The following is a 23,549-nucleotide window of genomic DNA, read 5'->3' as shown; positions in this document are numbered from 1 at the left end:
ACCACCTAGTATAATGTTCATCTGTTGTAATGAAGTCTATCAGTCTTTGTTTTTAATGGAGATCCTTCATTTTGGAGGATGGCTTTGCTGGATATAAATTTCTTGCATGACACTTTTTCTCCTCCCTCCCTCCCTCCTTCCTTCACTTTGGATGATACCGGAGGGTGATTAATCCTCCAACTGCCTAGAAAGGGGGACGGCAAGGGCTAAACAACAACAAAAAAAGACAATAGAGACTTGCACAATTTCAGAATATATGGGGGGTGGTGGGAGGTCAGTGCCTCAGAGAGGGCAAAGACAAAGGCAAGCTAGCCATTATTTATTGGGTACACACAATAATTGGAGGGACCATCTGGTAACGTAGAGGGTGGTGATAATCTTATGTTGATGAGGACCCTATGTTGTAAACATTCTTACAATAGTAGGTGGGGCAACATAGCAAGCTAATAAAGAAGTTGTTCTTCACATTGGTGAAACCTTTCTCTTTTTTTATTTCTAGTCACTTGTCCAAGAACCAGGATGTCTTCAGCTGATGTACGCTTGCCCTTGAGGTGATATTGGGCTTTAGACAGCTATAGTCATACTTTATAAAACAATGCCCCCGCCATTTATGTAGAATGGCTCTCAATGGCAGAGTTAATGCCATTTGTCTCTTGCCTCCATTATTTCTAAAAATAGTTTTCCTATTCTATTACAATTCCCTTATATATGGTAAGTTACTACTATCTTGCTGCTTGCCAGATTTTCTGGTGTTTAATGGTTTGACTACAAGTGTTCATCTCTTTATGTGTATTCTACTTACAGTTCAGTTGCATTTCTTGGATGTGAAGATCAATGTTTTTCATTAAATTTGGGAAATTTCTGGCTATTATCTGAAATATTTTCAGTCTGATCTTCCTTCTCCTTTTAAATCTATCATGATAAACATGATAGTGTTTCACAGGACTCTGAAGTTTTCTTGAATTTTCTTCATTCTATCATTGTGTTCTTCAGACTGAACAATCTACAATGATCTCTTTCTGTTCACAGACACAATCTTCTGCCAAGTCAAGCATGTCATGCGACTAGGCAAATATGTGGTTATAGCAATTTTTAAGTATAAAAATTATTTATTTAATAATTTCTATAATTCATATTCATTTTTTGATTAATATTTTGTCCGGTTGTCTTATAATTCTTTAAAGATGGTTTTCTTTAGTTCTTTGAACATATTCATAACTGCTTTGACATTCTGATTTTCTAAGTTCCACATCTGTTCTTTGCATAAAATGTTTCTATCTACTGCCTTTGTAAAAAACATATGACTCAAACTTTTTGATTTCTTTCCACTAAGGTTAGGACTTGGTTGGAGTGTGTCCTACAACAATTTGTGTGTTGGGAGCTTGGTCCGTGGTGTGGTAGCAATGGGAGGCAGTGTGGATGGAGCCATTATGAGGTGAGGTTTAAGGGGACGTGACGAGGTCTTTGAAGGAGCTGCCCTCAGAAGGAACTGATATTCTCATGGGCCCCTGGTTAGTTCTTCAGAGAAAGTTGCTATAAAAGTTAAGCTTGGCTCTTCTCCAGCGTCTTTCAGGCTTTGTCTTGTCCTGCAGTATCTCCCACTTACACACAATACCACCACAATGTCATCCACCAGGCAGAGAGATCCGTGTCATAGCTAGTGTTTGGACTTGGCAAGAGGTACTTTGTTATAGTAGCAGAAAATAGACAAATACTCTTTCTGTGTCTCACAACATTTTTTTGGTAAATAAATACACATTTTATAAATATACTGTAGTAATTTTAGATTCTGATCCCCTGTCCTAGGGTTGGTTTTTATTGTATTTTTTAGTAGCTTGCCTTCATAAATTTTTTGGAATATATTTTCCTCACATCCTATGGTCAGTTTTGTTTTTGTTGTTACTTTTAATCCTGCATTTCTACATATCCATCTTCAGAGCACCATTATGATGAGTCAATAACTGATCAGAATTGTCCTTGCACATCTTGAGATACTTAGGTTTCCACACATTGCTGAAGGATCTGTGCGTGATTTAGAGTTACTCTCAAAATTCAAGTGATTTGTAAATCTGTGCTAGTTTCTACTTTCTGCATTTACAAGGCCTGGTGTTCAGTTTGGAGAAAGCAGCATAGTCAGGTTCTTTTTTTATCTCTCTTAGGTCTTTAGGAGGAATTTATGTTCATTATCACCATGGATCCAGCTAGGTCTTTAGAATAAATTTACAATCATTATTATTGTTTTGTTTTTATTACTTTGAGGAAAGCATCCAAAATAAACAAATTTACTTGTATTACTTTGAGGAAAGCACCCAAAATAAACAAACCAGTTTAAGCAAAATTTCCATGGTCAGATCAACCTACATTAAGGCACCTGATTTCCCTGGTGGGCTTCTCCATTCTCTTGCTTACAGAAAAATACAATCCTGGGACTTCTTGGACTTTATGATGTACTGATGCATGAGCCCACTCCCCCATTTGATCCTCTTTAAATCTACTTTCTCTATTTCATACTGTTTCCATTTTTCTCAAAAACACTAAAGAGTATACCTGAGAAATCATATTTTTTCTACATACATGCACTTAAATTATTTCTGCATAGAAGCTAATTCTAAATAAGAAATTTCTGTTATTTATAATGAATCAAAGATATACCTGCATCCGGGCGTGGTGACTCAAGCCTGTAATCCCAGCACTCAGGAGGCTGAGACAGGAGGGTCACTGTGAGTTTGAGACCAGCCTGGGCTACATAGTGAATTCTAGGTCAGGCTCAACTACATAGTGAGACCCTGTCTCAAAGAAAACAAAAAGGTATACCTGCACATTTTGTAAATGTAGCATATCTGCACTTTTAATTCTTAAATATTAATTTAATATTTAACAATTTTAAAATATTTTCTTATCTATGGAAAGCTTTGTCAATTGCTCAGTAACTTATTCATTAATTATCTACCTGTTAGCTAGATTTGTATGAAAATTGTTTAATTTATATTTCCAAACAGTTATATTTTATTTCTATCAACAGGTAGGACATTTGATGTTGTCACAGAGCCAGTAATTTCTGGTTCGCCAACTGTTAGTCCACTAAAATGCACAAAATTGCAGAAGGCCAAACCCAAAATAATACATCCAAGATTTGTGCACATAAAAAAGAAATTTAAGTGTTATTAACTAGTTGATGGAATATGAATTGGGATAATATGTTTTAATGATGCTTAAATATCGACGTGTCTTCAGCTTCATTCCAACAAACATGAATCATGATGCCCTAGAACATAAGGACCATGAGGGCAAGTATTTTTGGCACATGCTCTCAATATTAATGTTTCTGAATGAGTGGCGAGTTCCTGATAGTAAGGGCTTAGTAATTTAAATCCTGGAGGGTCGAGGATTTAGCTCAGTGGTTCTGCCGCCTGACTTGCAAGTGCAATGACCAGAGTTTGATCCCTGTTACCAAAAAAGAAAAAGAATGAAGGGTGAAGGGGGTAAAGGAAGGGCAGGGGTATGGGGAAAAAAATAAGAACCAAGACATATCATGTAAAGGTACAAGATCCCAATGATAAATATAACTGTATTGTTTGCTTTAAATGTATCAATAAACTTAATGGGAGAAAATAATAATTGAAGCCCTGGAGAAGATTATTATGGATGTAGAAAAATCTCCTTCTCCATTTACTCCACAAGTATACGTGGAGTCTCATTTGGAATAGTGGTTATTTGAAAACATAATACTATTATTGCACATTCAACAGAATACAGTGTACTATAAAAACATTTACATGAAGGATGAAATTTTTAAAAATTTGATCTTCCTTTATTAAAATATTTGCTTTATTGCAGTGGTCCGGAACCAAACTCACAACATCTCCCAGTATGCTTGTGCTAGGATTTCAACCATGCCTGATAGTAAAATAAATATTGTTTTTGCAAGAAAATAAATTTATGTTCTAAAGTAGGATTCCAAACAAATTCTTCTTCCTTTTTACACAATTCCATAGAAGAAAGTATGGATTCTTCCTATAGTTGATGCTCCTAGTTTGTGTGTCAAACTAGGAAAGACATACTTTTCATGTATATAAGAAGATATAAATTGATATATTTATGAGATTGGAAAGAAGCTGAGGCCTTAGGTCAGTGGTGTTCCATCTGGGAGTCAGAAGGGCAACAAAGCTATTTGTAGTACTTTAGAAGGACTAATAAGAAACAAAATATTTACTCCCAAAACAACTCCACAAGATTTCCTTTAATAAATACAGTCTAGTTTTTGGACAAACATTCCTTCAAAATAACAGCCCTTGAGGGGGAGAAGAGAAAAAATTAAAACAACCTTGTTGGTGATATTGTTTTGAAGTATCATAACTGATTTGCTGATACTTCAGTGTTCCAGGAAGGGACCATTAAAAACTCTCCACATATAAGTACTTAATAGTAAGCACAGTCTGTCTTATCAAGTGTGCTGCTAGCTCAAAACTTACATTTATAGATGACCCTAAGATGAGTTTTCATGATAGTATAGCAAAGCTTTCCATTATTTTCTTCTAAGATTGAAAAAAAATTAAAAATTATAAGTAGCTACTTTCTAAGCACACACTTGTATTTACACCCTTTTTAATAAAACATCTATAAGTGTAAACAGAGCTATTTCAACATATTAAAAACAGTAATGAACAGTCACCAAACAACCATCCTCAGTAGTCAAATAATAACTATCCAGGGGTACAGGATAGTATCAGATAGTCACCTGCACACAGAGAACAAGGATGTAACCAGAGCCTTCATAATAGGTAAAACATTCCTCTCTGTTGTTTTTCCCAGTGATTGAGGCAGAAATTTGAAGCCATAACCCATACTTTCCCTCTTCTGCCCTCCCCACCATCCCCAGTGAACAAAAGCCTTATAGTTGATTTGGGGGAGGAAAATACAGCCAGAAGTGACTCCTACTTTTGTACACAAAATTAACCCTTGGTATTTTCTATTTCCTTATTCCTGAGCTAAAGGAAATAAAAAGCTATTTTTCTAAATTGTACTTGCAATCCCTGGGCCTATATCTGCTTGGACCAAAAAAGAATTCCATTGTGTTAAGCAGCTTTTCATTGCTGAGACAAGATTTCTGACCCTCAGAATTTAAAGAAGGAGAGGACCGTTTTCATAGGACTTGCTCAAGGCAGGCATATCATGGTGGAAAGGCATGAAGGAAAAGCTGCTCAGCACGTGGCAGTCAAACTCAGAGAGACAGGAAGAGACAGAGAAAGGGGAAGGGGTCAGGGACAAGAGCAAATTCAAGCCGGGTGTGGTGGTGCACTCCTGTAATCCCAGCACTCAGGAGCCTAAGGCTGGAGGATCGCTGTGAGTTCGAGACCAGCCTGGGCTACATAGTGAGTTCCAGGTCAGTCTCAACTACACAGTGAGACCTTGTCTCAAAAACTGAAAAACAGGCAAACAAACAAGAATAAATTCAAGTCACACTCCAAGCTCCTCCAGCCAGGCTTTATCTCCTAACAGCACATTCAACTATGAAGTCGAAGAATTAGTGCCATGAGACATAAAGAGGCCCCGTGATCCAGTCAGCTTCTAGCAGCCACAATTATGAACAAATGAGCCTCTTAGAGGACATTTCCGGTCAAGGCATAGCAAATATATTAAAAATGGTAATATCATAGCTGCTTCAAACAATTTATCAAGATATAGTAAATCTATTACATATGAAAAAGAAGAGAAATGAAACTTTCACAGTGTTTAATAGTAAGTGAAAAACAGAAACTATGTCTCGTCAATTTTAATACCTTCAGTGTTCTCAGTTCATAGTAAATGGCCAATTAAACACTAGTGTCATCTGTCAGTTCAGAACACAAAAATTTTATTTACAGTCTTTTAAAATTCTTTTCAGACTAGGCATGGTGACGCATGCCTACAATATCAGCACTTGGGAGCTGAGGTAGGAAGGCTACTGTGAGTTCTGAACTACATACCAAGAAATTGTCTCCAAAAAAAGCCATTTTTTTCATAAATTGAAATAAATATACCCATTGCAATTTACTTAAAAAATGGTGCTAAAATGGTACTCATTTAATATATTCTCATGCTAAACAAAAATTACTGAAAATATACTGAATTTTTACCAATTTAAAATAAAATTCTTTAAATACATTTTAATTAGAAATGTTTTAAAGAATAGCTAACTTGTCTTTTTGTTATTTTATGTTCAACACAGTGAAAGAGACAATGTATTGTGAAAACACACTCCTATATAAGCTTAATTTTTAAAAAATAGTGAAGTTTTAGAGTTCGTACATCTGTTTTTAGTTGTTTTTTCCTTTCTTTTGTAATATCCTAAAATCAGATTGCATGGAGACTTTTTTACCTTGTGAAATTTCTTGTGTGAAGTACTTAGCTGGTGCCAAATTTTTCCTGCCATCACCTACCTAGTAATTATCATCATTTAAGTATTGTTCATAGCAATTTAAGCAGATTACTGTCATATGACATCTTTCCTCTTCATCCAACAACACTGACACAAAAGAGAAAAACAAACCATCACGGTGGAAATAAAACAAAGCTGTGACATAAGAAAATTTTTATTCTAAACATGACAAAGTCAAGGCAAAGTTACCTTACATGTGGTAATTGGAGTAATTTCCCGGATGGGTAAAAGTGAAAAAAACTGAAAAGTTTGAGAAGATTTGAGATTTGTGCACTTGTGAGGGTGATGTCATTCTCAAAGTCGGTCTAAGCAAGCAAACGACACACAGTGTGTTCATTTCTTAGAGCTTTCTTAATGAAATACTCCTGACTGTTGTTTGAAACAAGACAAATGTACTCTCTCTTCTTCCTGGAGGCCAGAAATCCAAACTGGCAAGGCCACCAGAAGCTTCTTTTACTCTTCCTGGTTTCTGGTGGCTGAGTGCAATTCTTGACGTTTGTCACTTGGTTGGTAGACATGTTACTGCAATCTCAGCTTCAGTCTTCACATGGGTTATACTCTGTGTGTTCTATGCCCAGATTTCCTTCTGTTTATATGCATACTAGTCAGCGAATTAGGATCCAGTCAAATATTACCTACCTTTACTTGATTACATCTTCAAAGATTCTAAATAAGGCCACATTTTCAAGAATTAGAGGCCAGGAACTAAGCATAGTTTTATATGGGGTGCATTTCAATCCACAATCTTTGTAGAAATGGGCTTTAAAATAGGACACATAGAGGTAAGTGGAGGTGAAACAAGTTCTCAATAGTCTTTAAGACCTTGTGAAGGCTTTAAAACCCATAGAAGATTTCGTATTTTTATGCAACAACGTATCATCTGAGAATCTCTTTAGAAAGTGAAGCCTTTGGTGCCAGTGGCATTAAAGATAGAGTCATTAGGCGTTTATGCATTCAACGAACGTTTTTTGAGCATTTATTTTACCAGAGTGGGAACAAAGTGATGAACAATGAAAGAGTTCTTTTCAAAGGCCTATGATGCTGAAGAGAGCCAGGCAGGTAACTAACGATGGCACCATACACTGCCTATTCAGATTGGCATTTTAAAAAGCTTGCTTTCACAGTGGGGAGGAAAGTGGGTTGGAAGAAGAAAAGGCTGAGACCAGTTATCATGCAGACTATGTGATGGAATATAGAATTGTGCCCATCCTTTCCTTTGTATCCTTTGTTCCAATGATAAAGGAATTCTTTCTCTTCACAACAGCCAATTTTACTCCCTGTGTTTTGGATTCCATCTGCTTTCTGAGCAACCCAGCTGGGTTAGTGATGTTCTTTCTCTGAAACAACAATCTCTTCTTCCTGTTCCTTCCTACCATCTTTTAAACAACCCCAAATGCCATCACAACAGTAATAGCAACAACTACTACATTTCCCACTCTACTCTGGCCTCAGCAGTCCAGCCAACTATCTTACAATGTGTAGTACATCTTTGGTTTACAGCTGTACTTACAAACAAAGTTGTTTATGTTTCATACTGTCAATTTCACATCTCCAATACATTCCTTAATCTATTATCACTTGACATTTGCTCAATTCTTCTGCAAGTGCTTTCATCTCATTACCAACAAACTTCTTTGATAAATTGGTAGGTTAGCTGGGCATGGTGGTGCATGCCTGTAATCCCAGCACATGGGAGGCTGAGGCAGGAGGATCGCTTTGAGTTCGAGACCAGCCTGGGCTACATAGTGAGTTCCAGGTCAGTCTCAACTATACAGTGAGACCCTGTCTCAAAAAACCAAAAACATAAAATAAAATAATCCAGTAGGTTAAGACAGTTTACTTTGCCTAATCTCTCAGCAATATGTGATAATTTTAACTATTATTTTCATCTACTCTTTTACCTTGATTTATTGTATCAATTTCAGTCATTTTCTTCTTCCTTCTTAGTTTTTCTGTTCTTGTTTTCTATATGTAACATTCTTCAAAATTCACCAATTTATATTAGCCCTGTTATAGGGAAAATATATACTCTTCTGTGGAACAAGTGCTTGTTTCTATATCAATGATTCTTACTTATGACTCCACTTTGATCTCTTTTGAGCTCCAGACATGTATTTTCAAATGCCAAATGGTATTTAACTGGATTACTGGTATCACAAAATTAGTATGTTCATAACTGAACTCCTGTTCTTTGAATCTTCTATTCTCATGTTCTACTAATGCAAAGTAACTTTCCGAAAGCATACAAGTTAGCAACCAAGGTACCAAGAAGAGAAGCTGACCTCATCTTCAGCTGTAGGGATGCAACTCCATTAAACCATCTAATAGTAGCAATCAGAATTTAGGAACTAAAATTGAAGTCAATCTGTTTGCAAATATTATTGCTCTGGGGATGGATGAGTAACTAAACTTTGACCAACCAGATTGAACCAAAGGAGTATTTTTAAGTTAGGAACAGAAATCTTTCTTTTCCACTATATATAAGCAATAAACTATGTCACCTCTGCTGCTACAACGGATGCTTTATCACTCACTTATACTTCTTTATAATTAAATTGTATATAATCACATACATCGCTTGTAGAAATTGTTTCTATATTAACAATATTGAATATAACTGTAATAGAATATAGTAACTAACTGTGGAAGTCATTTGGAATTGTATTAGATGTTATAAGTATTGAAATGTACATTTTCATTTGAATAAATTGGGTAAAAATTTTATAAGATTTATTCATCTTAGAAACTATGCCTTGATTTTATTCTTTTTTTGTAGTAATATAGCTTCCATTGCAAAAATATGATACAATGTACTTACCCATTACCTCGTTTATTAATATGGATACTGTATCACTTATTTCCTAATACAAATCAGATGTTTCTATAAACACTTTGAACATGTCATTTTTTGGACATGTGTAAGATTTTTGTAGAATGTATATTCTCAGGAATGGGATTTCTGGATTATGGGATCTAGTTTCAATTTAGAGAATAAAACTAAATGGCTGCTCAGAATGCTTGTACGACTTTACACTTCTATGTGCAGCTAAAGAGGACTCCTTTTCTTCTAAATTCTCTGTAAGAAATATTTGTCATGGTTTTCCTAAACTCTTACAACCAACGTTAATGAATGTGGAGTAATATCTTTTCGGTACTTTAAATCTTGTGTTGATTTCATGATTGCTATGCATTAGTTGGACTTCTTTTTACATTGCTATTGGGCACCTGCTTCTTCCTCTATAATCCGTCCTGCTCATTAGAGGTTTATTTGTTAAGTGAATGTTAGAAACTTTAATGTCTGTGTCTTCGTGAACTCAATATTGCCCTGTAGTCCGGGGGTAAGGAGTACCCTGTGCCATGTCCCTGCTTTGTGAAGCATTTCCCTCTCTGGCTGTACTACAGCTCCACCCCTGCCTACCAGGTGAGAGACCAGGAAGTGAAGGGCATATGCCAACTATTCTGAGAACTTGGACATTTCTGCCCAGTCATCACGGAGCTTCTCTCCATAACCCACAGTAGACTTTGCATCTTTCTTAAATCCATCATTGCAAAAAGACTACTCACCAATGTCCATGTACTTAAGCCCATAGTGTAGTCAAGAAACAAATGTTTGCTGGAAGGTAGTGGCTGCACTATAGAGCCTTGGGCATGAGGGCTGATGTGTCCACAGTGCTGAGATAAAACATATGGAAACTTATTTTTAAAGGAACTTGTATTCCTTATACAGATATGGCTTTATCAGATAGGTTTACAGGATCAGAAGCAAGGGAGCCCACAGTGCTATTTGCGTGCAGATGATCCAGAAGCTCCCAGTGGCTTCTCAGTCCAAGACACTGGAAGCCACAGAGCAAGAGGAAACAATGATGTGTACCCATTTGAGTCTGAAGGCCTGGAAGCTCTCTGCAAACTCGCTGGAATGAGTCTGCATTAAAGGCTGAAGATTCCACAGGCTGTTGTCCACAGGTGACAGCAGTAGCAAAAGATGCATCTACTCACGCAGAGTAAAGCTCTTCAAGCATAGGTCAGCATCTTCTTTCCCTTTCATTCCAGCTCGGCCACAAGCCTATTGGGTGACGTTGCCTGCAACCAGGGTGGGTTTTTATCCTCCAGTTTGCTGACCTATGTGACAGTCATCTCTGGGTGGGAAGTGGGCTTTACTACTCTGCAAGGTGTTTCTTAAAGTCAAGTTGACATTTGTGACTGACTGTTGCAGTCTACTTCCCCCTGTCAACTTGGCAGACTCAGGCACAAGGACTGATGTATTCATAACTATACATAGCGAGGGAAATAAAAACCCTAGAGCAATTTTATTTTTTAAAGAAAGTAGAAAACAAGGTAAATAGAAAGCAAAAGCAAGGTACATAAAAATTACCAAAAATATATAAGTATGTTTTAAAAATATGGCTGAAATTTGTCCCTTAGAAATCTTCTATTGGATGAGAAAATATAATGAAAATACAAAGACAGAAGAGATTAATATTAAAAATGGGAAAAGTGTACTATTCAAATACTAAAAATAAGGGTATATTATTATAAGATGATATAAAGAAAAATAATTTTAAATATATGATACTGTATATGATATAGAAGGTGAAGTCCTGAAAAGTTTCTCCACTGGTATTGTGTTATTACTATGGTTACTAATAAAATTGCTGCAACTACTTCTGCTCTTTTATCAGGCAAGGTTTTTCAGAATGAAGTAAGTCTTTCTTTGTTCACAGTTTCATCTTGTTCCCTATACTGTTCTCCTGGAATCATTTCCTTCTTCCTGAACACATCTGCAGAAGTTAGCTGAGAGTTGCTTGTAGATAAGTCTCTCAATTTTTGTTTGTCTGAAAAATTTGCATATCATCTTCATATCTCAAAAATATATTTTATTTAGTATTCTATTCTAGATTGGTTGTTTATTTTTAACCAAAAATTTAAGGATAATATCCCACTGTTTTCTGGCTTTCACTGCCATTGTTGGGAAGCTTATATAAATAAAGTTGTAATCCATCATATCTATTTTTTTTACCACTGATAGTTCTTAAAAATTTCTTATATTCTGCAGTTTTATCTTAAAAGGTATAGATATGGATTTACATTTGGAGATTCATTTCTTTCATGACTAAATGAAAATTTCTTATAATGAAGTATTTGAATATTTTCTTACATTCTTTCTATTCTGCAACTCTGAAGCTAAAGTTATTCCTCTATTTGTTCTTTTATTTATATATTTGCAATTTCCTACCCTCTTTAATATGTCTTTCTCTTGGGTTTTGTGTAATTTCTTTAGATCCATATTTCTCTTCAGTTCTTTCAACAACTATGTCCATTCCTTTCATTTTTAATCCCTTTGCCGAATTTTAAATTTCACTTAGACCATTTTTAATTTCTGAATCAATTTATTTTCAAATCCTTCCATATATTCTGATGCTACTATTCTTCACTTTAGTTCCTTTCTTATTTCCTTAAAATAGTGTATATTTCAAAATTACTAAGAGTAGTTTAAAATTTTTTCATGTCCTACCATTATGTGAGTTTATGGATATGCTAATTACCCTAACAATCAATCTACATTGTAAGCAGGCATCAAACATCACACTGTACTCCACTAACATATGCAATTATTTGTCAATCAAAATATTGAATAGTAAAAATTTAAATGTAATTATTCTATATTCTTGATGTGATAGTCCCAATATTTAAAGACCTTGGTTGTTGGAAAAGGGTATACAATTCTGCTCTAGTTTTTGCTGACTCTTACTTATAGCTTATCTCTTCATGAGATTTGTAATTTTTCAGGACTAGGAGAAACCAGAGATGAAGGTGCATAATAATTATTTGCTTTGGACTGGCAATTGATTTAATATGCAAAAACTTTGATCAGATGGTTTAGAATTTTCTGGACATATAGGTAAACTCCAAACAATTTCACATGATGTGAGGGCTACAAGAACCACTCCTCAAGGAATACCTCATCCTTTATTAGGAGGTAAGGCCAAAAGGCAAGATGTCAGTTTGATTTACTATTAGCCAAGTGTAAAAATGCTGACTATCCTTATCCCAGTGCTACTGCCCTTCACTGGTTCTTGCTTTAGACAGGCAGAGCCGTCTTGGTTCTATCTAATAATATTTGCTGGCCCAAAGCCTTGTTATCTGTTTCCTTACATTATTACAAGCCCACTTACACATTTCCCAGAATATTTGTTGTATTTAATCAAAATATCTAGGTATTTGCTTGAACATTTTTAAGATAATCTACTGTAGAAGCTGCCTTTGATGTCAGTCCCTTTTTCTATTTGAAATATCTCCCTGTGTCTTTGATATGGGTGCCTTATCTATTTCTACACACTTTCTGTTGTTTGGCCTCTTCACAGATTTCTTTTATGAAACTGGATATAGATATGTATATAGATAGATAGATATATAGCTACCCACTCTGTGGTTGTCTTTTCATTATGTTGGTGATTTGTTTTGCTGTTCAAAGTTTTTTAAAATGATGAGATTCCAGTTTTTTATTCTTTTTAGTATTTTCTGTGTGAGTAGGGGTTTTTTATTGAGTTTATTGGTACATTTTATGTATACAGTACAGTTACATTCATCATTGGGATCTTATACCTTTACACGACAGGTCTTGGTTCTCATTTTTTCCCCTTGTATCACCCTCCCTTCACCCCTACCTCCCCTCCCCATTTACAAATATTTTATTTCCATTTTTTCAGTTTCTCATATTTTTTTCTTTCCCTTGTTACCTTTCCCCTTTCCACTTTCCGTATAACTTTAGCCCTTTTCTTCCCATTTCACATTGTCAGTTATCTCATTAGGATCTTATGTACTATTATAGTTTATTCACCCCAGAGAAACTATTCGGTATTTACACATGTGTGACTTATTTATTTCACTTAGGAGTATATCCTCAATATGTATCCATTTTCCTATGAATGAATCTAATTTCTCATTCTGTATGGCTGAGTAGTATTCCATTTTATAGAAAAACCACATCTTCTTTATCCACTTTCCAACTGATGGGCAAATGGGCTGTTTCCAAGTTTTTCATATTGATTTTTATTTAGCTTCTTCATTTCTACTATAAAAATAGTTACATTTGTTTGGAATTGAAATGAATTATAAAAAAAGTTGGGGAGAAATAAAATCATAACAATCTTCAGTCCTCCAACCCATGAATGAAGTGTATCCCTGAATTTATTTGCCTTGTTTAAATTTCCTTAATAAAGTGCTGTCGATTTTTTTCTCTTAAATTCTTTTAGTAATACATTTTAGTTATACAATACATGTACATTCATGATTGAAAACTTGTACCTTTACATGATGTATCTTGGTTTTCATTTTTTCCCCATTCCCCTGCCCACCCTTCAACCCCTCCAACCCTCCCTATTTCCAAAAGATTTGTTTCCATTTATTTCTTATCTCATACTTTTTCCTTTCCCTTCTTTCCTGTCCCCATCCCTCCCACCTCTCCTACCCTTTAGTACCTTTTCTTCCAATTTCACATTATCAATTATTCATTTTAAGCCTTATTTACACTTTAAATTTCCCATATCAGAAAAACTTCAGTATCTATACACTTGTGCCCTATTTATTTCACTTAAGTGTATTCCTCAATGTGCATCCATTTAGGTATAAATGTCTCTGATTTCTCATTCTTTATGGCTGAGTAATAATCCATTTTATTAAAAAAACATATTTTCTTTGTCTAGTCTCCAGTTGATGGGCATTAGGGCTGCTTCCAAGTTTTAACTATTACAAACTGTGCTGCTATAAATATGGGTGAGTATATATCACTGTGGTATGATTCTTTTAATTCTTTGGGGAAGATACCCAGTAGAGGCATAGCTGAGTCAAATGGGACCTCTAATCTTAGTTTATTGAGGTGTCTCTATATTGGTTTCCACAGTGGTCATACCAGTCTTAAAATGCTAGATTTTAGTGTCAGAGGTATCTTCACCTTTCATTATATTTTTCCTTTGCTGTAATAGAAATAAATATAAATATTTTCAATTTTTGCAGTTGTTTTATCTCCAAATTTAATTTTGGACAAAAGAAGAAATTTCTCCATCATCTATCACTGAAAGAGACACATATATGTACATATTTAAAACCATACACACTTTATTGCGTCATTTTTATTTTAAAATAAATATATATATCTTAGTTACTTTCCCTCATTGCTGAGACAACATATCTGACCCTTTACACAGGTAAGCCACTCAAAAACCCATTCAACTTTTGTTTTTTTGTTGTTGTTGGGTTTTTAAAATCAAATTTCTGTTTTTTGTATATTAGTAATGACTTTATATTTTATTTATTTATTTATTTATTTTTGGTACCAGAGATTAAACTTGGGCCTTTGTGCTTGTGAGGCAGATGGCGGAACCACTGAGCTAAATCTCCAGCCCACCTATTTAACTTTGTAACTAGAAACCTTACAAAATGACCTCAATCTAAAGAAATATTAGCACAATTAAGTATCCACTAGCATTTTTGCCCAGCACCACAATCAGGCAATTCTTTGTAGGTTTAAATACTAGTGTTTGCTTTCATGCTTTAGATGTAGATGAAATAAAAGATATGTTTAGTCTGTTTGATTACTTATTCTACACCGTATTCACAAGTCATATCACTGTGTACCCTGTAAACTTTTACAATCAGAGAGTCAATTTATGATAAAAGGTATAGACTGTGAGCATACGAATCCCCCAAAAAATACTGATTTCAAAAAAATTTCAAATGTGGTATTTAGAATAATCTTTGAGACTTTCTGGCACTTGTAGTTACATTAGATATATTAATACTGTCAGAAGCATGGTGATATGTAAAGCATTGTATATGTCAGCATTCCATACTGACTCCATAGGAATGTACTTTGGTGTGTTTCTAACAATTTTTAAAACTCCATTCATTGCTGAAGACACCACTTCAATATGGAGCAACTTTCCCTTGATTATTTCAAAAGCAGTTAATTCGGTTTTAACCAAAGTAACTTCTGGGTTATATTTATGCCGCTGCCCTCTTTACAAACACCTTATGAATTAGTGTGTAAGATATAAACACATGTTCTATTGTAGTAGAAATGTGTAAAGTCTTTGTGCTACTATGTATATTTTTATCATACATTTGCTTGAGACACGCATGCACAAGCACACACCACTCTTTTAGCACCTAGCCTTGGAAGTAACATACCATTACTTCTCTCATATTCTGTCACACAGGTCTAGAAACATAGATACCAGTCATCTGTACAAACACAGGCATTCGGACAAATATTACAAATATCTTCCACATGGATCTGAATATTACTTTACCTTATTTTCTAGTATTATAAATTTTCAAATGATATTTGTAGACAGAAGAATATTAAGAAAGGACAAAATTATTAAACTGTAGCATTGCCAAGGTCCTATACACATAAAAACATTGTCAGGAATTCTTTACAAGAATGTACTTTATTATGAAAACATAAACCACTGTAAATTCTTTTTGGAAACAAGTGAATGTGTGGTTTTCCTCTTCTGAAAGTAAAGCACAGCAACACATCTTGTGGCATCTTTAAAGGATACTTTGTTATCAGACTGCTCCTCAGACACTCAGCAGTCCTGCTGGTTCAGAGAAGAGACAGTCAGATAGAATTTCACGTAAAGACTGCTTTACAGACTTTCAAAAACATACGTTGAAGTTAAGGAAGAAAAACATACAGCAAGTTGTGTGTTCCCTGATTTATATTTTCTTCTACCAGCTATGACTACAAGATCACTTTTCTGCACAAGATCACTGATGAAAATAAATGGAAAAGGAGAGGTTTTATGAGTTACTACTTTTCCCAGGGGAAAAATGAAACACTGTAGAATACTTTTTTGCTATACAACCATCAGGATTTTGTCCAATACTTGAAAGATATAGTTTGGAGAAATATAGAATGATTTGTAAAAAAAAAAAAAAAGCATAGTCAAAACAATCTTCAGAAACTCATTTTCACTTAAGAAAAAACCTCATAAATGTACATTTACATATAAATACTTCCTCACAAAAATAGTTGTGATTGTTAAATAAAATATAACAAGCATAAAATGGATATTAACTCATGTTATCTGATACTTATTTGTTCCAATTTTAGTATATGTGCTGCTGAAGCGAGCACTATCTGATACTTTTTAATGGATAAAGTTCAAGTGAAAGCAAAAATGTAAAGGTACGTATCACACTGAATTCTATGTCTAATGAAATAAATGAACCAGGAATATATGTATTGCAAACTGGTCAGCTGACCAGAGATGTTTTCTGGAGAAACCTCTTCATGTCAAATCATTAATAAGTAATATGTTAACTTTTTAAAACCTTAAAAAAATTTTATTTAGGAAATAAAGGTAAATTACTTTAAATTTCCATTATAAGAACTGTACTGCAAAATATAATTGTACTTAGAAAAAATTTTTGAGAAATGATCATCAATGTCCAAAAGAAAAATAACAGAGATATACTATCGTACCTATATACACTAAAATCAAAATGGATCAAAGATCTAAATGTTATAACAAAAGCACTTAATCTTCTGGAAGGTAAAATATGTATATACAACTCCTGATAACATAGGCATGGGCAAGTACTTTCCTAAAGGAAAATAGCTTCAAAAACCAACCAATGGAATCATAACAAAAAAAGTTTCTGCACAGCAAAGGAAACAACCAAAATAATGAAGAGACAACCTTCTGAATTGAAAATAATTTTTGCCAGCTATTCCTTAGACAAAAGACTAGTATCTAGAATATATAAAGATCAATCCTCTCCTAATAGAAAAGTCCCAATCAAAAAATGGGCAACAAAAATGAATAGAGTCTTCTCAGAAGTACAAATGGCCAATAAATGCATGAAAAAAAATGTTTAGCTTCACCTCCCATTAAAGAAATGAAGAGTTAAACACATCGTATTTTAATGACTTATGCACATCCATGTTTCTACCAGAACACCTCATAAAAGCTAAATCTTGAAAGCAACTTATCTGTCTGTAAATAGAGAACTGGATAAAGAAAATGGGGCTTTTATACATAATAGTGTAGTACTCTGTCATAAAAAGGATAAACTTGAGTCATCCATTGGAAAATAGGTTCACCGTGAGACTGTGATATTATGTGAAATGAACCAGACACACAAGCTTAGTATCACAGCTTCTCTTATATGAGAAATCCAGAATATGACTGGAGTAAAATAAAAGATAAAAGAATAGGGAATAAGGAGAGAGATCTTTCTCATATGGAAGAAGATAAGAGATTAAGGGCAAGGGGACAAAGAGGAAGGGAAAAGGATTAAAAAGAAATGACGATGTGTTAGGTAAGTATGCCAACTGCCTATGAAGAATTACAATCACTATGTACTGCAAAAATGTACAAATAAACGATTTTTAGAAATCCTATGTAGTCAAAGTCCAATAACTATTATTGTAGTCAGAATTAACATATGTAAGTTTTCCTATTTCTATTTTGGTCTTCTCTTGAAATCAAAGCATTGTTTTCTATTTAATTTTTAAAAATTCAAACAGACTGTATTATTACATTTGCCCTCACAATATAGCAATGCACATGGGATCACATGAAGCACACTCATTTGTTAAATATGTTACTATATTATTTAAAATCTATTAATATGATGCTTTAATAATTGATGGAAAATGTGAAATTCTTACACAATGAAGATCCAGTTATAAATTAGTCTTTTTCTTTCTTTTTGATTTTATACTCTTGGCAAATATCCGAAGAAGGATCTCTTTTTTTGCCTTTACAAAACTGCTGTACTTGTTAAATCCAATAACAGTAAAGAAGATAGTGAACACTTTACAAATAGAACCTGAAATTAAAAAAAGAAACATAATTATACTGCAAATTAATTTTGTACAAAACATTTGTCTAAAGCATGTTACTTACCAAAGAAAAGCATAGCACATCTCTATAGGTACAAATTCCCTAAATATAAAATATAATGTTATAAATGTTTATCAACTTAGACAAAGGAGATTTTAAAACTGTCAGAAATTTTCTAGACTTCTTAGACTTATAGCCCCCCACAACATGTTAATTCTGAAATATAAAAATAAATTGTACTTTCCAATCACAAGTATCAGTAAGAAATGAAATCTAAGTTGTTACATACAGCTTTAATCTTTGAAACATCTATCATTTTTCAAATATTAACAGAAATATTATAGAAAATTTAACTATTCTTGTAGATTTCCTTTTTCTTTTTTATGTTTCAGGTTTCAGAAGTTTATATATTCTATCATTATATAAAATTATTTGATCTTTGGATGTAAATAACCCTATTAAATTAAGACAAAATATTGTACAGCAGCAATAGCAATTATCTGACATAAAGATGTCAAAAATCACCTGTGCCACTCTAATGACTATAAAATTCCATGTGTTTTAAAAGAATACTATTTTTAAGACATAATTATCTCTGACAGTTGTAACACAATAATATTACAAGATGATAAATAACAGAAACATTCTCATGGACCCACAAATCTTTTAAAGTAAAGTTGAGAAATTATGAAAAAAAAGCAAGCTGTGGTACTTCTCAGAATAAAAGAATAGTTGTAGCAGGGCAAATAACTAAAAATAGTAGAAAAAGTCAGCTACTGTCAGGAAGAAAGCTGCCTGGCTGTCCTGCTGGTTCAAATGGGAACAGGCAGTGTGTGTGCTGGTAGCAGACCCTGTGTTCACATGGTATTAGTTTTGCAGGTGCACACCATGTAAGAGTTATGGGGTCCTGGCCCCTTCTATTAAGAATTTAAAGGGGAATCTGGGCAGCCAGCTGGAGTGTTCTACAAGATCAAAGACTATGCAGAGAAGGCATCAATGGGGCAATGCTTGTAGAGCTAGGGGAGTGGGACTGTACTGGAGACACTAGAAAGGCATAGTGATTGGTAACACACTGTCACCAGAGAAAGCTACAGGCAGAGTGCAAAACGCAGCAAAAGGGCAACCATGTGTCCTATGACCAGCAATGCCACAGAAAGCATGAGGCTTTCTGCATTAAACCCTTATCTCAGTGTTCCCAAGATAACAGATGTAAATCTTCAAGATTTAATGTCTGCCTTGCTGAGTTGCATTCTTCCTTAGATCCTGTTACTACTTTCTAACTTATTTATCCCCTTTGGAATAGGAATGTTTATACTGTGCTTTTTTAATGATTATGTCTAAGAAATATCAATTTATTTTTTAAATAATGGCTCCCAGCTGAAAGAGCCTAAACTTTATAGATGCTTTCTTTTTTGCCAAGTTTCACATTCACATAATTTTGCTCTGATTTTTGCTCATGATTCCCACTGTAGATCTGTATAAATGTAGCAAGCAGTACCCATACCACAGTTTGAACACTGGGATACCTTGAAATTTTCCCCACCAGGTTAATTAATATACCACCTTTACTCTCAGTCTCTCACAAAGTCTTAGGACATGGGCAAAATGTAAAGAAATTCGTGGCCAAAATAAGACATGCTTGGCTCTGTGACTATTTTCCAAAATTCCTCATTCCCAGCTAAAACGTCATGACCTTGGCTTTTATTTATGGCATTCCTAAAATTAAAAAGACAATTTTGCTGGGTGTGGTGGCACACACCTGTAATCCCAGCACTTTGGAGGCTGAGGCAGGAGGATCGCTGGGAGTTCAAGACCAGCCTGAGCTACATAGTAAGTTCCAGGTTAGTCTCAACTACATAGTGAGACCCTGTCTCAAAACAAACAAACAAACAAACAAAAGACATTTTTCACAGAAGTCAATAAACCAGTACTGAAGTTTGTATGTGATCACAGATGGCCTCAAATAACCAAAATCATATTTAGCAAAATGAATTTTCCACAGAAGTCAATAAAGTACTGAAGTACTTTAATTCAGTACAAATAAGTACTGAAGTTTGTATGTGATCACAGATGGCCTCAAATAACCAAAATCATATTTAGCAAAATGAAGATATCTGGGGCCTCACACTATTTGATTTTGAAATATGCTATAAAGCTATTTTAATCAAAACAGCATGATATTTGCATTTTAAAATGGACATACTGACTAAATGAGATATAACAGCTCAAAAAGACAGCTATGAATTTACAATCAATTGCTTTGTAGATAACTTTGGCTAAAATGGACACTAGTAATATAAATTCTTATAGTCTATGAGTAAGTGATATAATTTTTTTTCTTTCTTTTTTTTGTGGGGGGGTTTGAGGCAGGGTCTCACTATGTAGTTGAGACTGAACTGGAACTCACTATGTAGCCCAGACTGGTCTCAAACTCACAGTGATCCTCCTGCTTCAGCCTCCCAAGTGCTGGGATTACAGGCAAGCACCACCATGCCCAGTTTATAATTTCATTTTTAATGCTTTCTTCATTTTCTTCTATCAATACCTTATTGTTTCAGAGAACAGATATTTCTCCTCCTTACATAAATTTATTTCTGTGTGTATTAGTCCACTTTTTATCACCGTAAGGAAATGCTTTATACTAGCTACAGTACTTATAAAGAGATTTATTTAGCTTCTAGTTTTGGAGGCAGAAAGTCCAGATGGCAGGAGGAAGTAGGAAGCACAATGAGATTAAAAACAAAAAACAAAACAAAAACCCAAAGGGTTACATGAGAACTTCTGAGTGGTTTCTTGAAACTATTTACTACTCCAATTGTCCAGTGATCTGCAGCAAGGTTCCACAGCATCTCTCAAAACTACCATCCAGGGAACCAAGCCTCTAATCACATAAGCACACTGGGGATCCATACTTAAACCCCAGCACTATCTATGTATGCAGACACTGTTGTAAATGAGATGTTTTCTTTATTCCTTTTGATATGTTTATTTTGGTCTATAAAATGCTGCTGAATGTTGTATGTTGATTCAGGTTTTACTGAATTTGTTTACTAATTCTAACATATCTTTAGAGTAGTCAAGGTTATCCTCATATAAGATCTTATCATCTACAAAGAGAAAATTTATTTTTCTTTTTCTAATTGGGATAACTTTTATTGTTTTACTTGCATATTGTTCTGGCTTGAACTTCCCATATTATATAGAATGGAGATGGAGAGTGACAGTTTCACCTTGTCCTGATTTTATAGAAAAAAGGTTCAACTTTTCACAGTTATGATGTTAACTATGGGCTGTTTATATATTACCTTTATTTTTTTCCTACACCTAATTTCTTGAGGATTTTAAATCATGAAATGATGCAGAATCTTGTCAATATCTTTTGATGCATGTATTGAGACTGTCGTATAATTTTTAAACTTTAATCTCTGAATATAGTACGGTACATTAGTTGGTGATGTATATCTAACCACCCCAGTATCCCAAGAATAAATCCCACCTGAAAATAGTGTCCGATCCTTTTAACATGCTGTTCAGGTCAGTTCATTGAAGATTTTGCACATATGTTCATCGGGAATATTGACCTGCAATTTTCTTCTCACAGTGTCCTTGTATGGCTTTGGCTATCATTGTTAAAATTAGTCAGACATGCTCACTTCTCTCCATTTTTATGAGAGTTTGTGAAAGTTTATCATCATTTAAATGTTTGATACAATTCACTAGTGAAATCATTAGGTTATGGACTTTACCTTGTTGGGATATTATAGCTACCGATTCAGTATCTTTTTTCATTAATGATGTGTTCATATTCTTTATTTCTTCATGATGCTGTCTTATTAGGTTGTTTTTTGTAGGAATTTGTCCATATTATCTAGATTGTCCAGTTTGCTGGCATATAATTATTCACAGTACTCATCTAGTCCTTTTTATATCCAGTGTATCAGCCCTAATATCTCCATTGTCTTTTATAATTTTATTTAATTGAGTCTTTTTCTTAATTAATCTACCTAAAAGTTTCACAGTGATTCTTTTATAAAAACTCCTTAATTTCATTGATCTTTTGTCTTTCTGATCTCTATTACTTTTATGTCTTCTGGCTTGATGTTTTGGAGTTTAGGTGTGTCTTTTTCTGTTCTTTGAGATATAACTTTATTCACTTCCCCTGATTTTTCATTAGAGAATTTATCCCACTTAATTTTAAAATAATTTTCAGTAGATAACAACCTACTCCTGCCATTTATTGCTTCTGATTTATACTTCATTTGTTCCATTCTTTCTTTGCTGTCTTCCTTTGAGATGTGATGTCTTTCCTTTTTAAATTTATATAACGTTTTTTCTTTATTGTTAACATAAGGTTTACATAAAATACAACAATCTTTAAATTGATATTAAGTTAATTTCTTGCCACACACAAAAACTTTTAAATTTTCCTCCTTGTATTTTCTTACTGCTGTCATAATTTTCATCTTTTATACATCACGTATTCCTTTGAAAGTTATAGCAGTTATTTTTTCTAAATTTTCTCTTTAATTTTTATACTAGAGTTATAATTATTTATAAGACTAAATTTGAGTGGGATAACATTATGTTGATGTTCTTTTATGGTGCAAAATTTTTTTCTCAAATATACTTAATATTTCACAATAGAACTGGAAAAGGAGACATATAAAATTACTTCATAAATTACTTAAAACTCTGCTAAGCCCTACCATTTTCTTCAGGAATAACAAAAAACTATAGTGTATTTGATGCACTGACTCAAGTATTTACATAAATTGTATACTATATATACTATTTTTCTAAAATATTTTCTATACAACCATCTATTTTATTTAATCATAAAAGCATTTATTTGTTCAGTTTATTATTTTTCTACCTTACTATAAATAAGCATACATTTTAAAAATAATTATACATATCTAAATGCCTGCAATATGTACCACTTACACATTCCCATCAAAATGAATGCCATTTTTGTCTTGTTATAGACCCAACAACGCCCTTTGTATCCACATCTGTTGGTATCCCGAAAGGTACAAGAAGTTTCTCCTGTTATTTTAAAAAGTGCTGGCCCAGGAATTGTCCCTAAAACAATATTCAATGATTATTAATTTTTAACAAATACACTATTGGTCAGGATCTCAATAATTTCATGCTAAAACATATATAGTGAATCTTGACTTTAAACATATCACTAAAGTTATTAATGATTAGTTAATTTACTTATATATAGTATTGTTAGTCACTGTAAATGATATGATTTTTCAAAAAATCCTTAT

The 23,549-nt window shown here is 33.9% G+C and overlaps 1 protein-coding gene across 5 annotated transcripts in view; it reads right to left on the bottom strand.

Annotated features, from left to right (window-relative positions):
* Positions 1-15,923: 15,923 nt before the first annotated feature.
* Positions 15,924-23,549, bottom strand: part of Slco6a1 (solute carrier organic anion transporter family member 6A1) — a 73,251-nt gene continuing 65,625 nt past the window's right edge. For 4 of the 5 annotated variants that reach the window (XM_019205224.2, XM_019205220.2, XM_019205221.2 and 1 more), the window contains 3 exons: positions 23,218-23,355; positions 18,099-18,259; positions 15,924-16,020 (listed from right to left, as the gene is read on the bottom strand). In XM_019205224.2, the coding sequence (XP_019060769.1) occupies positions 18,114-18,259; positions 23,218-23,355 (284 nt within the window). In that variant the 3' untranslated portion in view covers positions 15,924-16,020; positions 18,099-18,113. The remainder of the gene's footprint in view (positions 16,021-18,098; positions 18,260-23,217; positions 23,356-23,549) is intronic. The other variant, XM_010608439.2, reaches the window with a different exon arrangement.

This window comes from Fukomys damarensis, unplaced genomic scaffold, assembly GCF_012274545.1.
Source record: "Fukomys damarensis isolate Sample0158 unplaced genomic scaffold, DMR_v1.0_HiC HiC_scaffold_3, whole genome shotgun sequence".
NCBI classification, from domain to species: domain Eukaryota; kingdom Metazoa; phylum Chordata; class Mammalia; order Rodentia; family Bathyergidae; genus Fukomys; species Fukomys damarensis.
The sequence above is the reverse complement of the archived record's forward strand: the minus strand, read 5'-3'. Positions and strand labels throughout refer to the sequence as shown.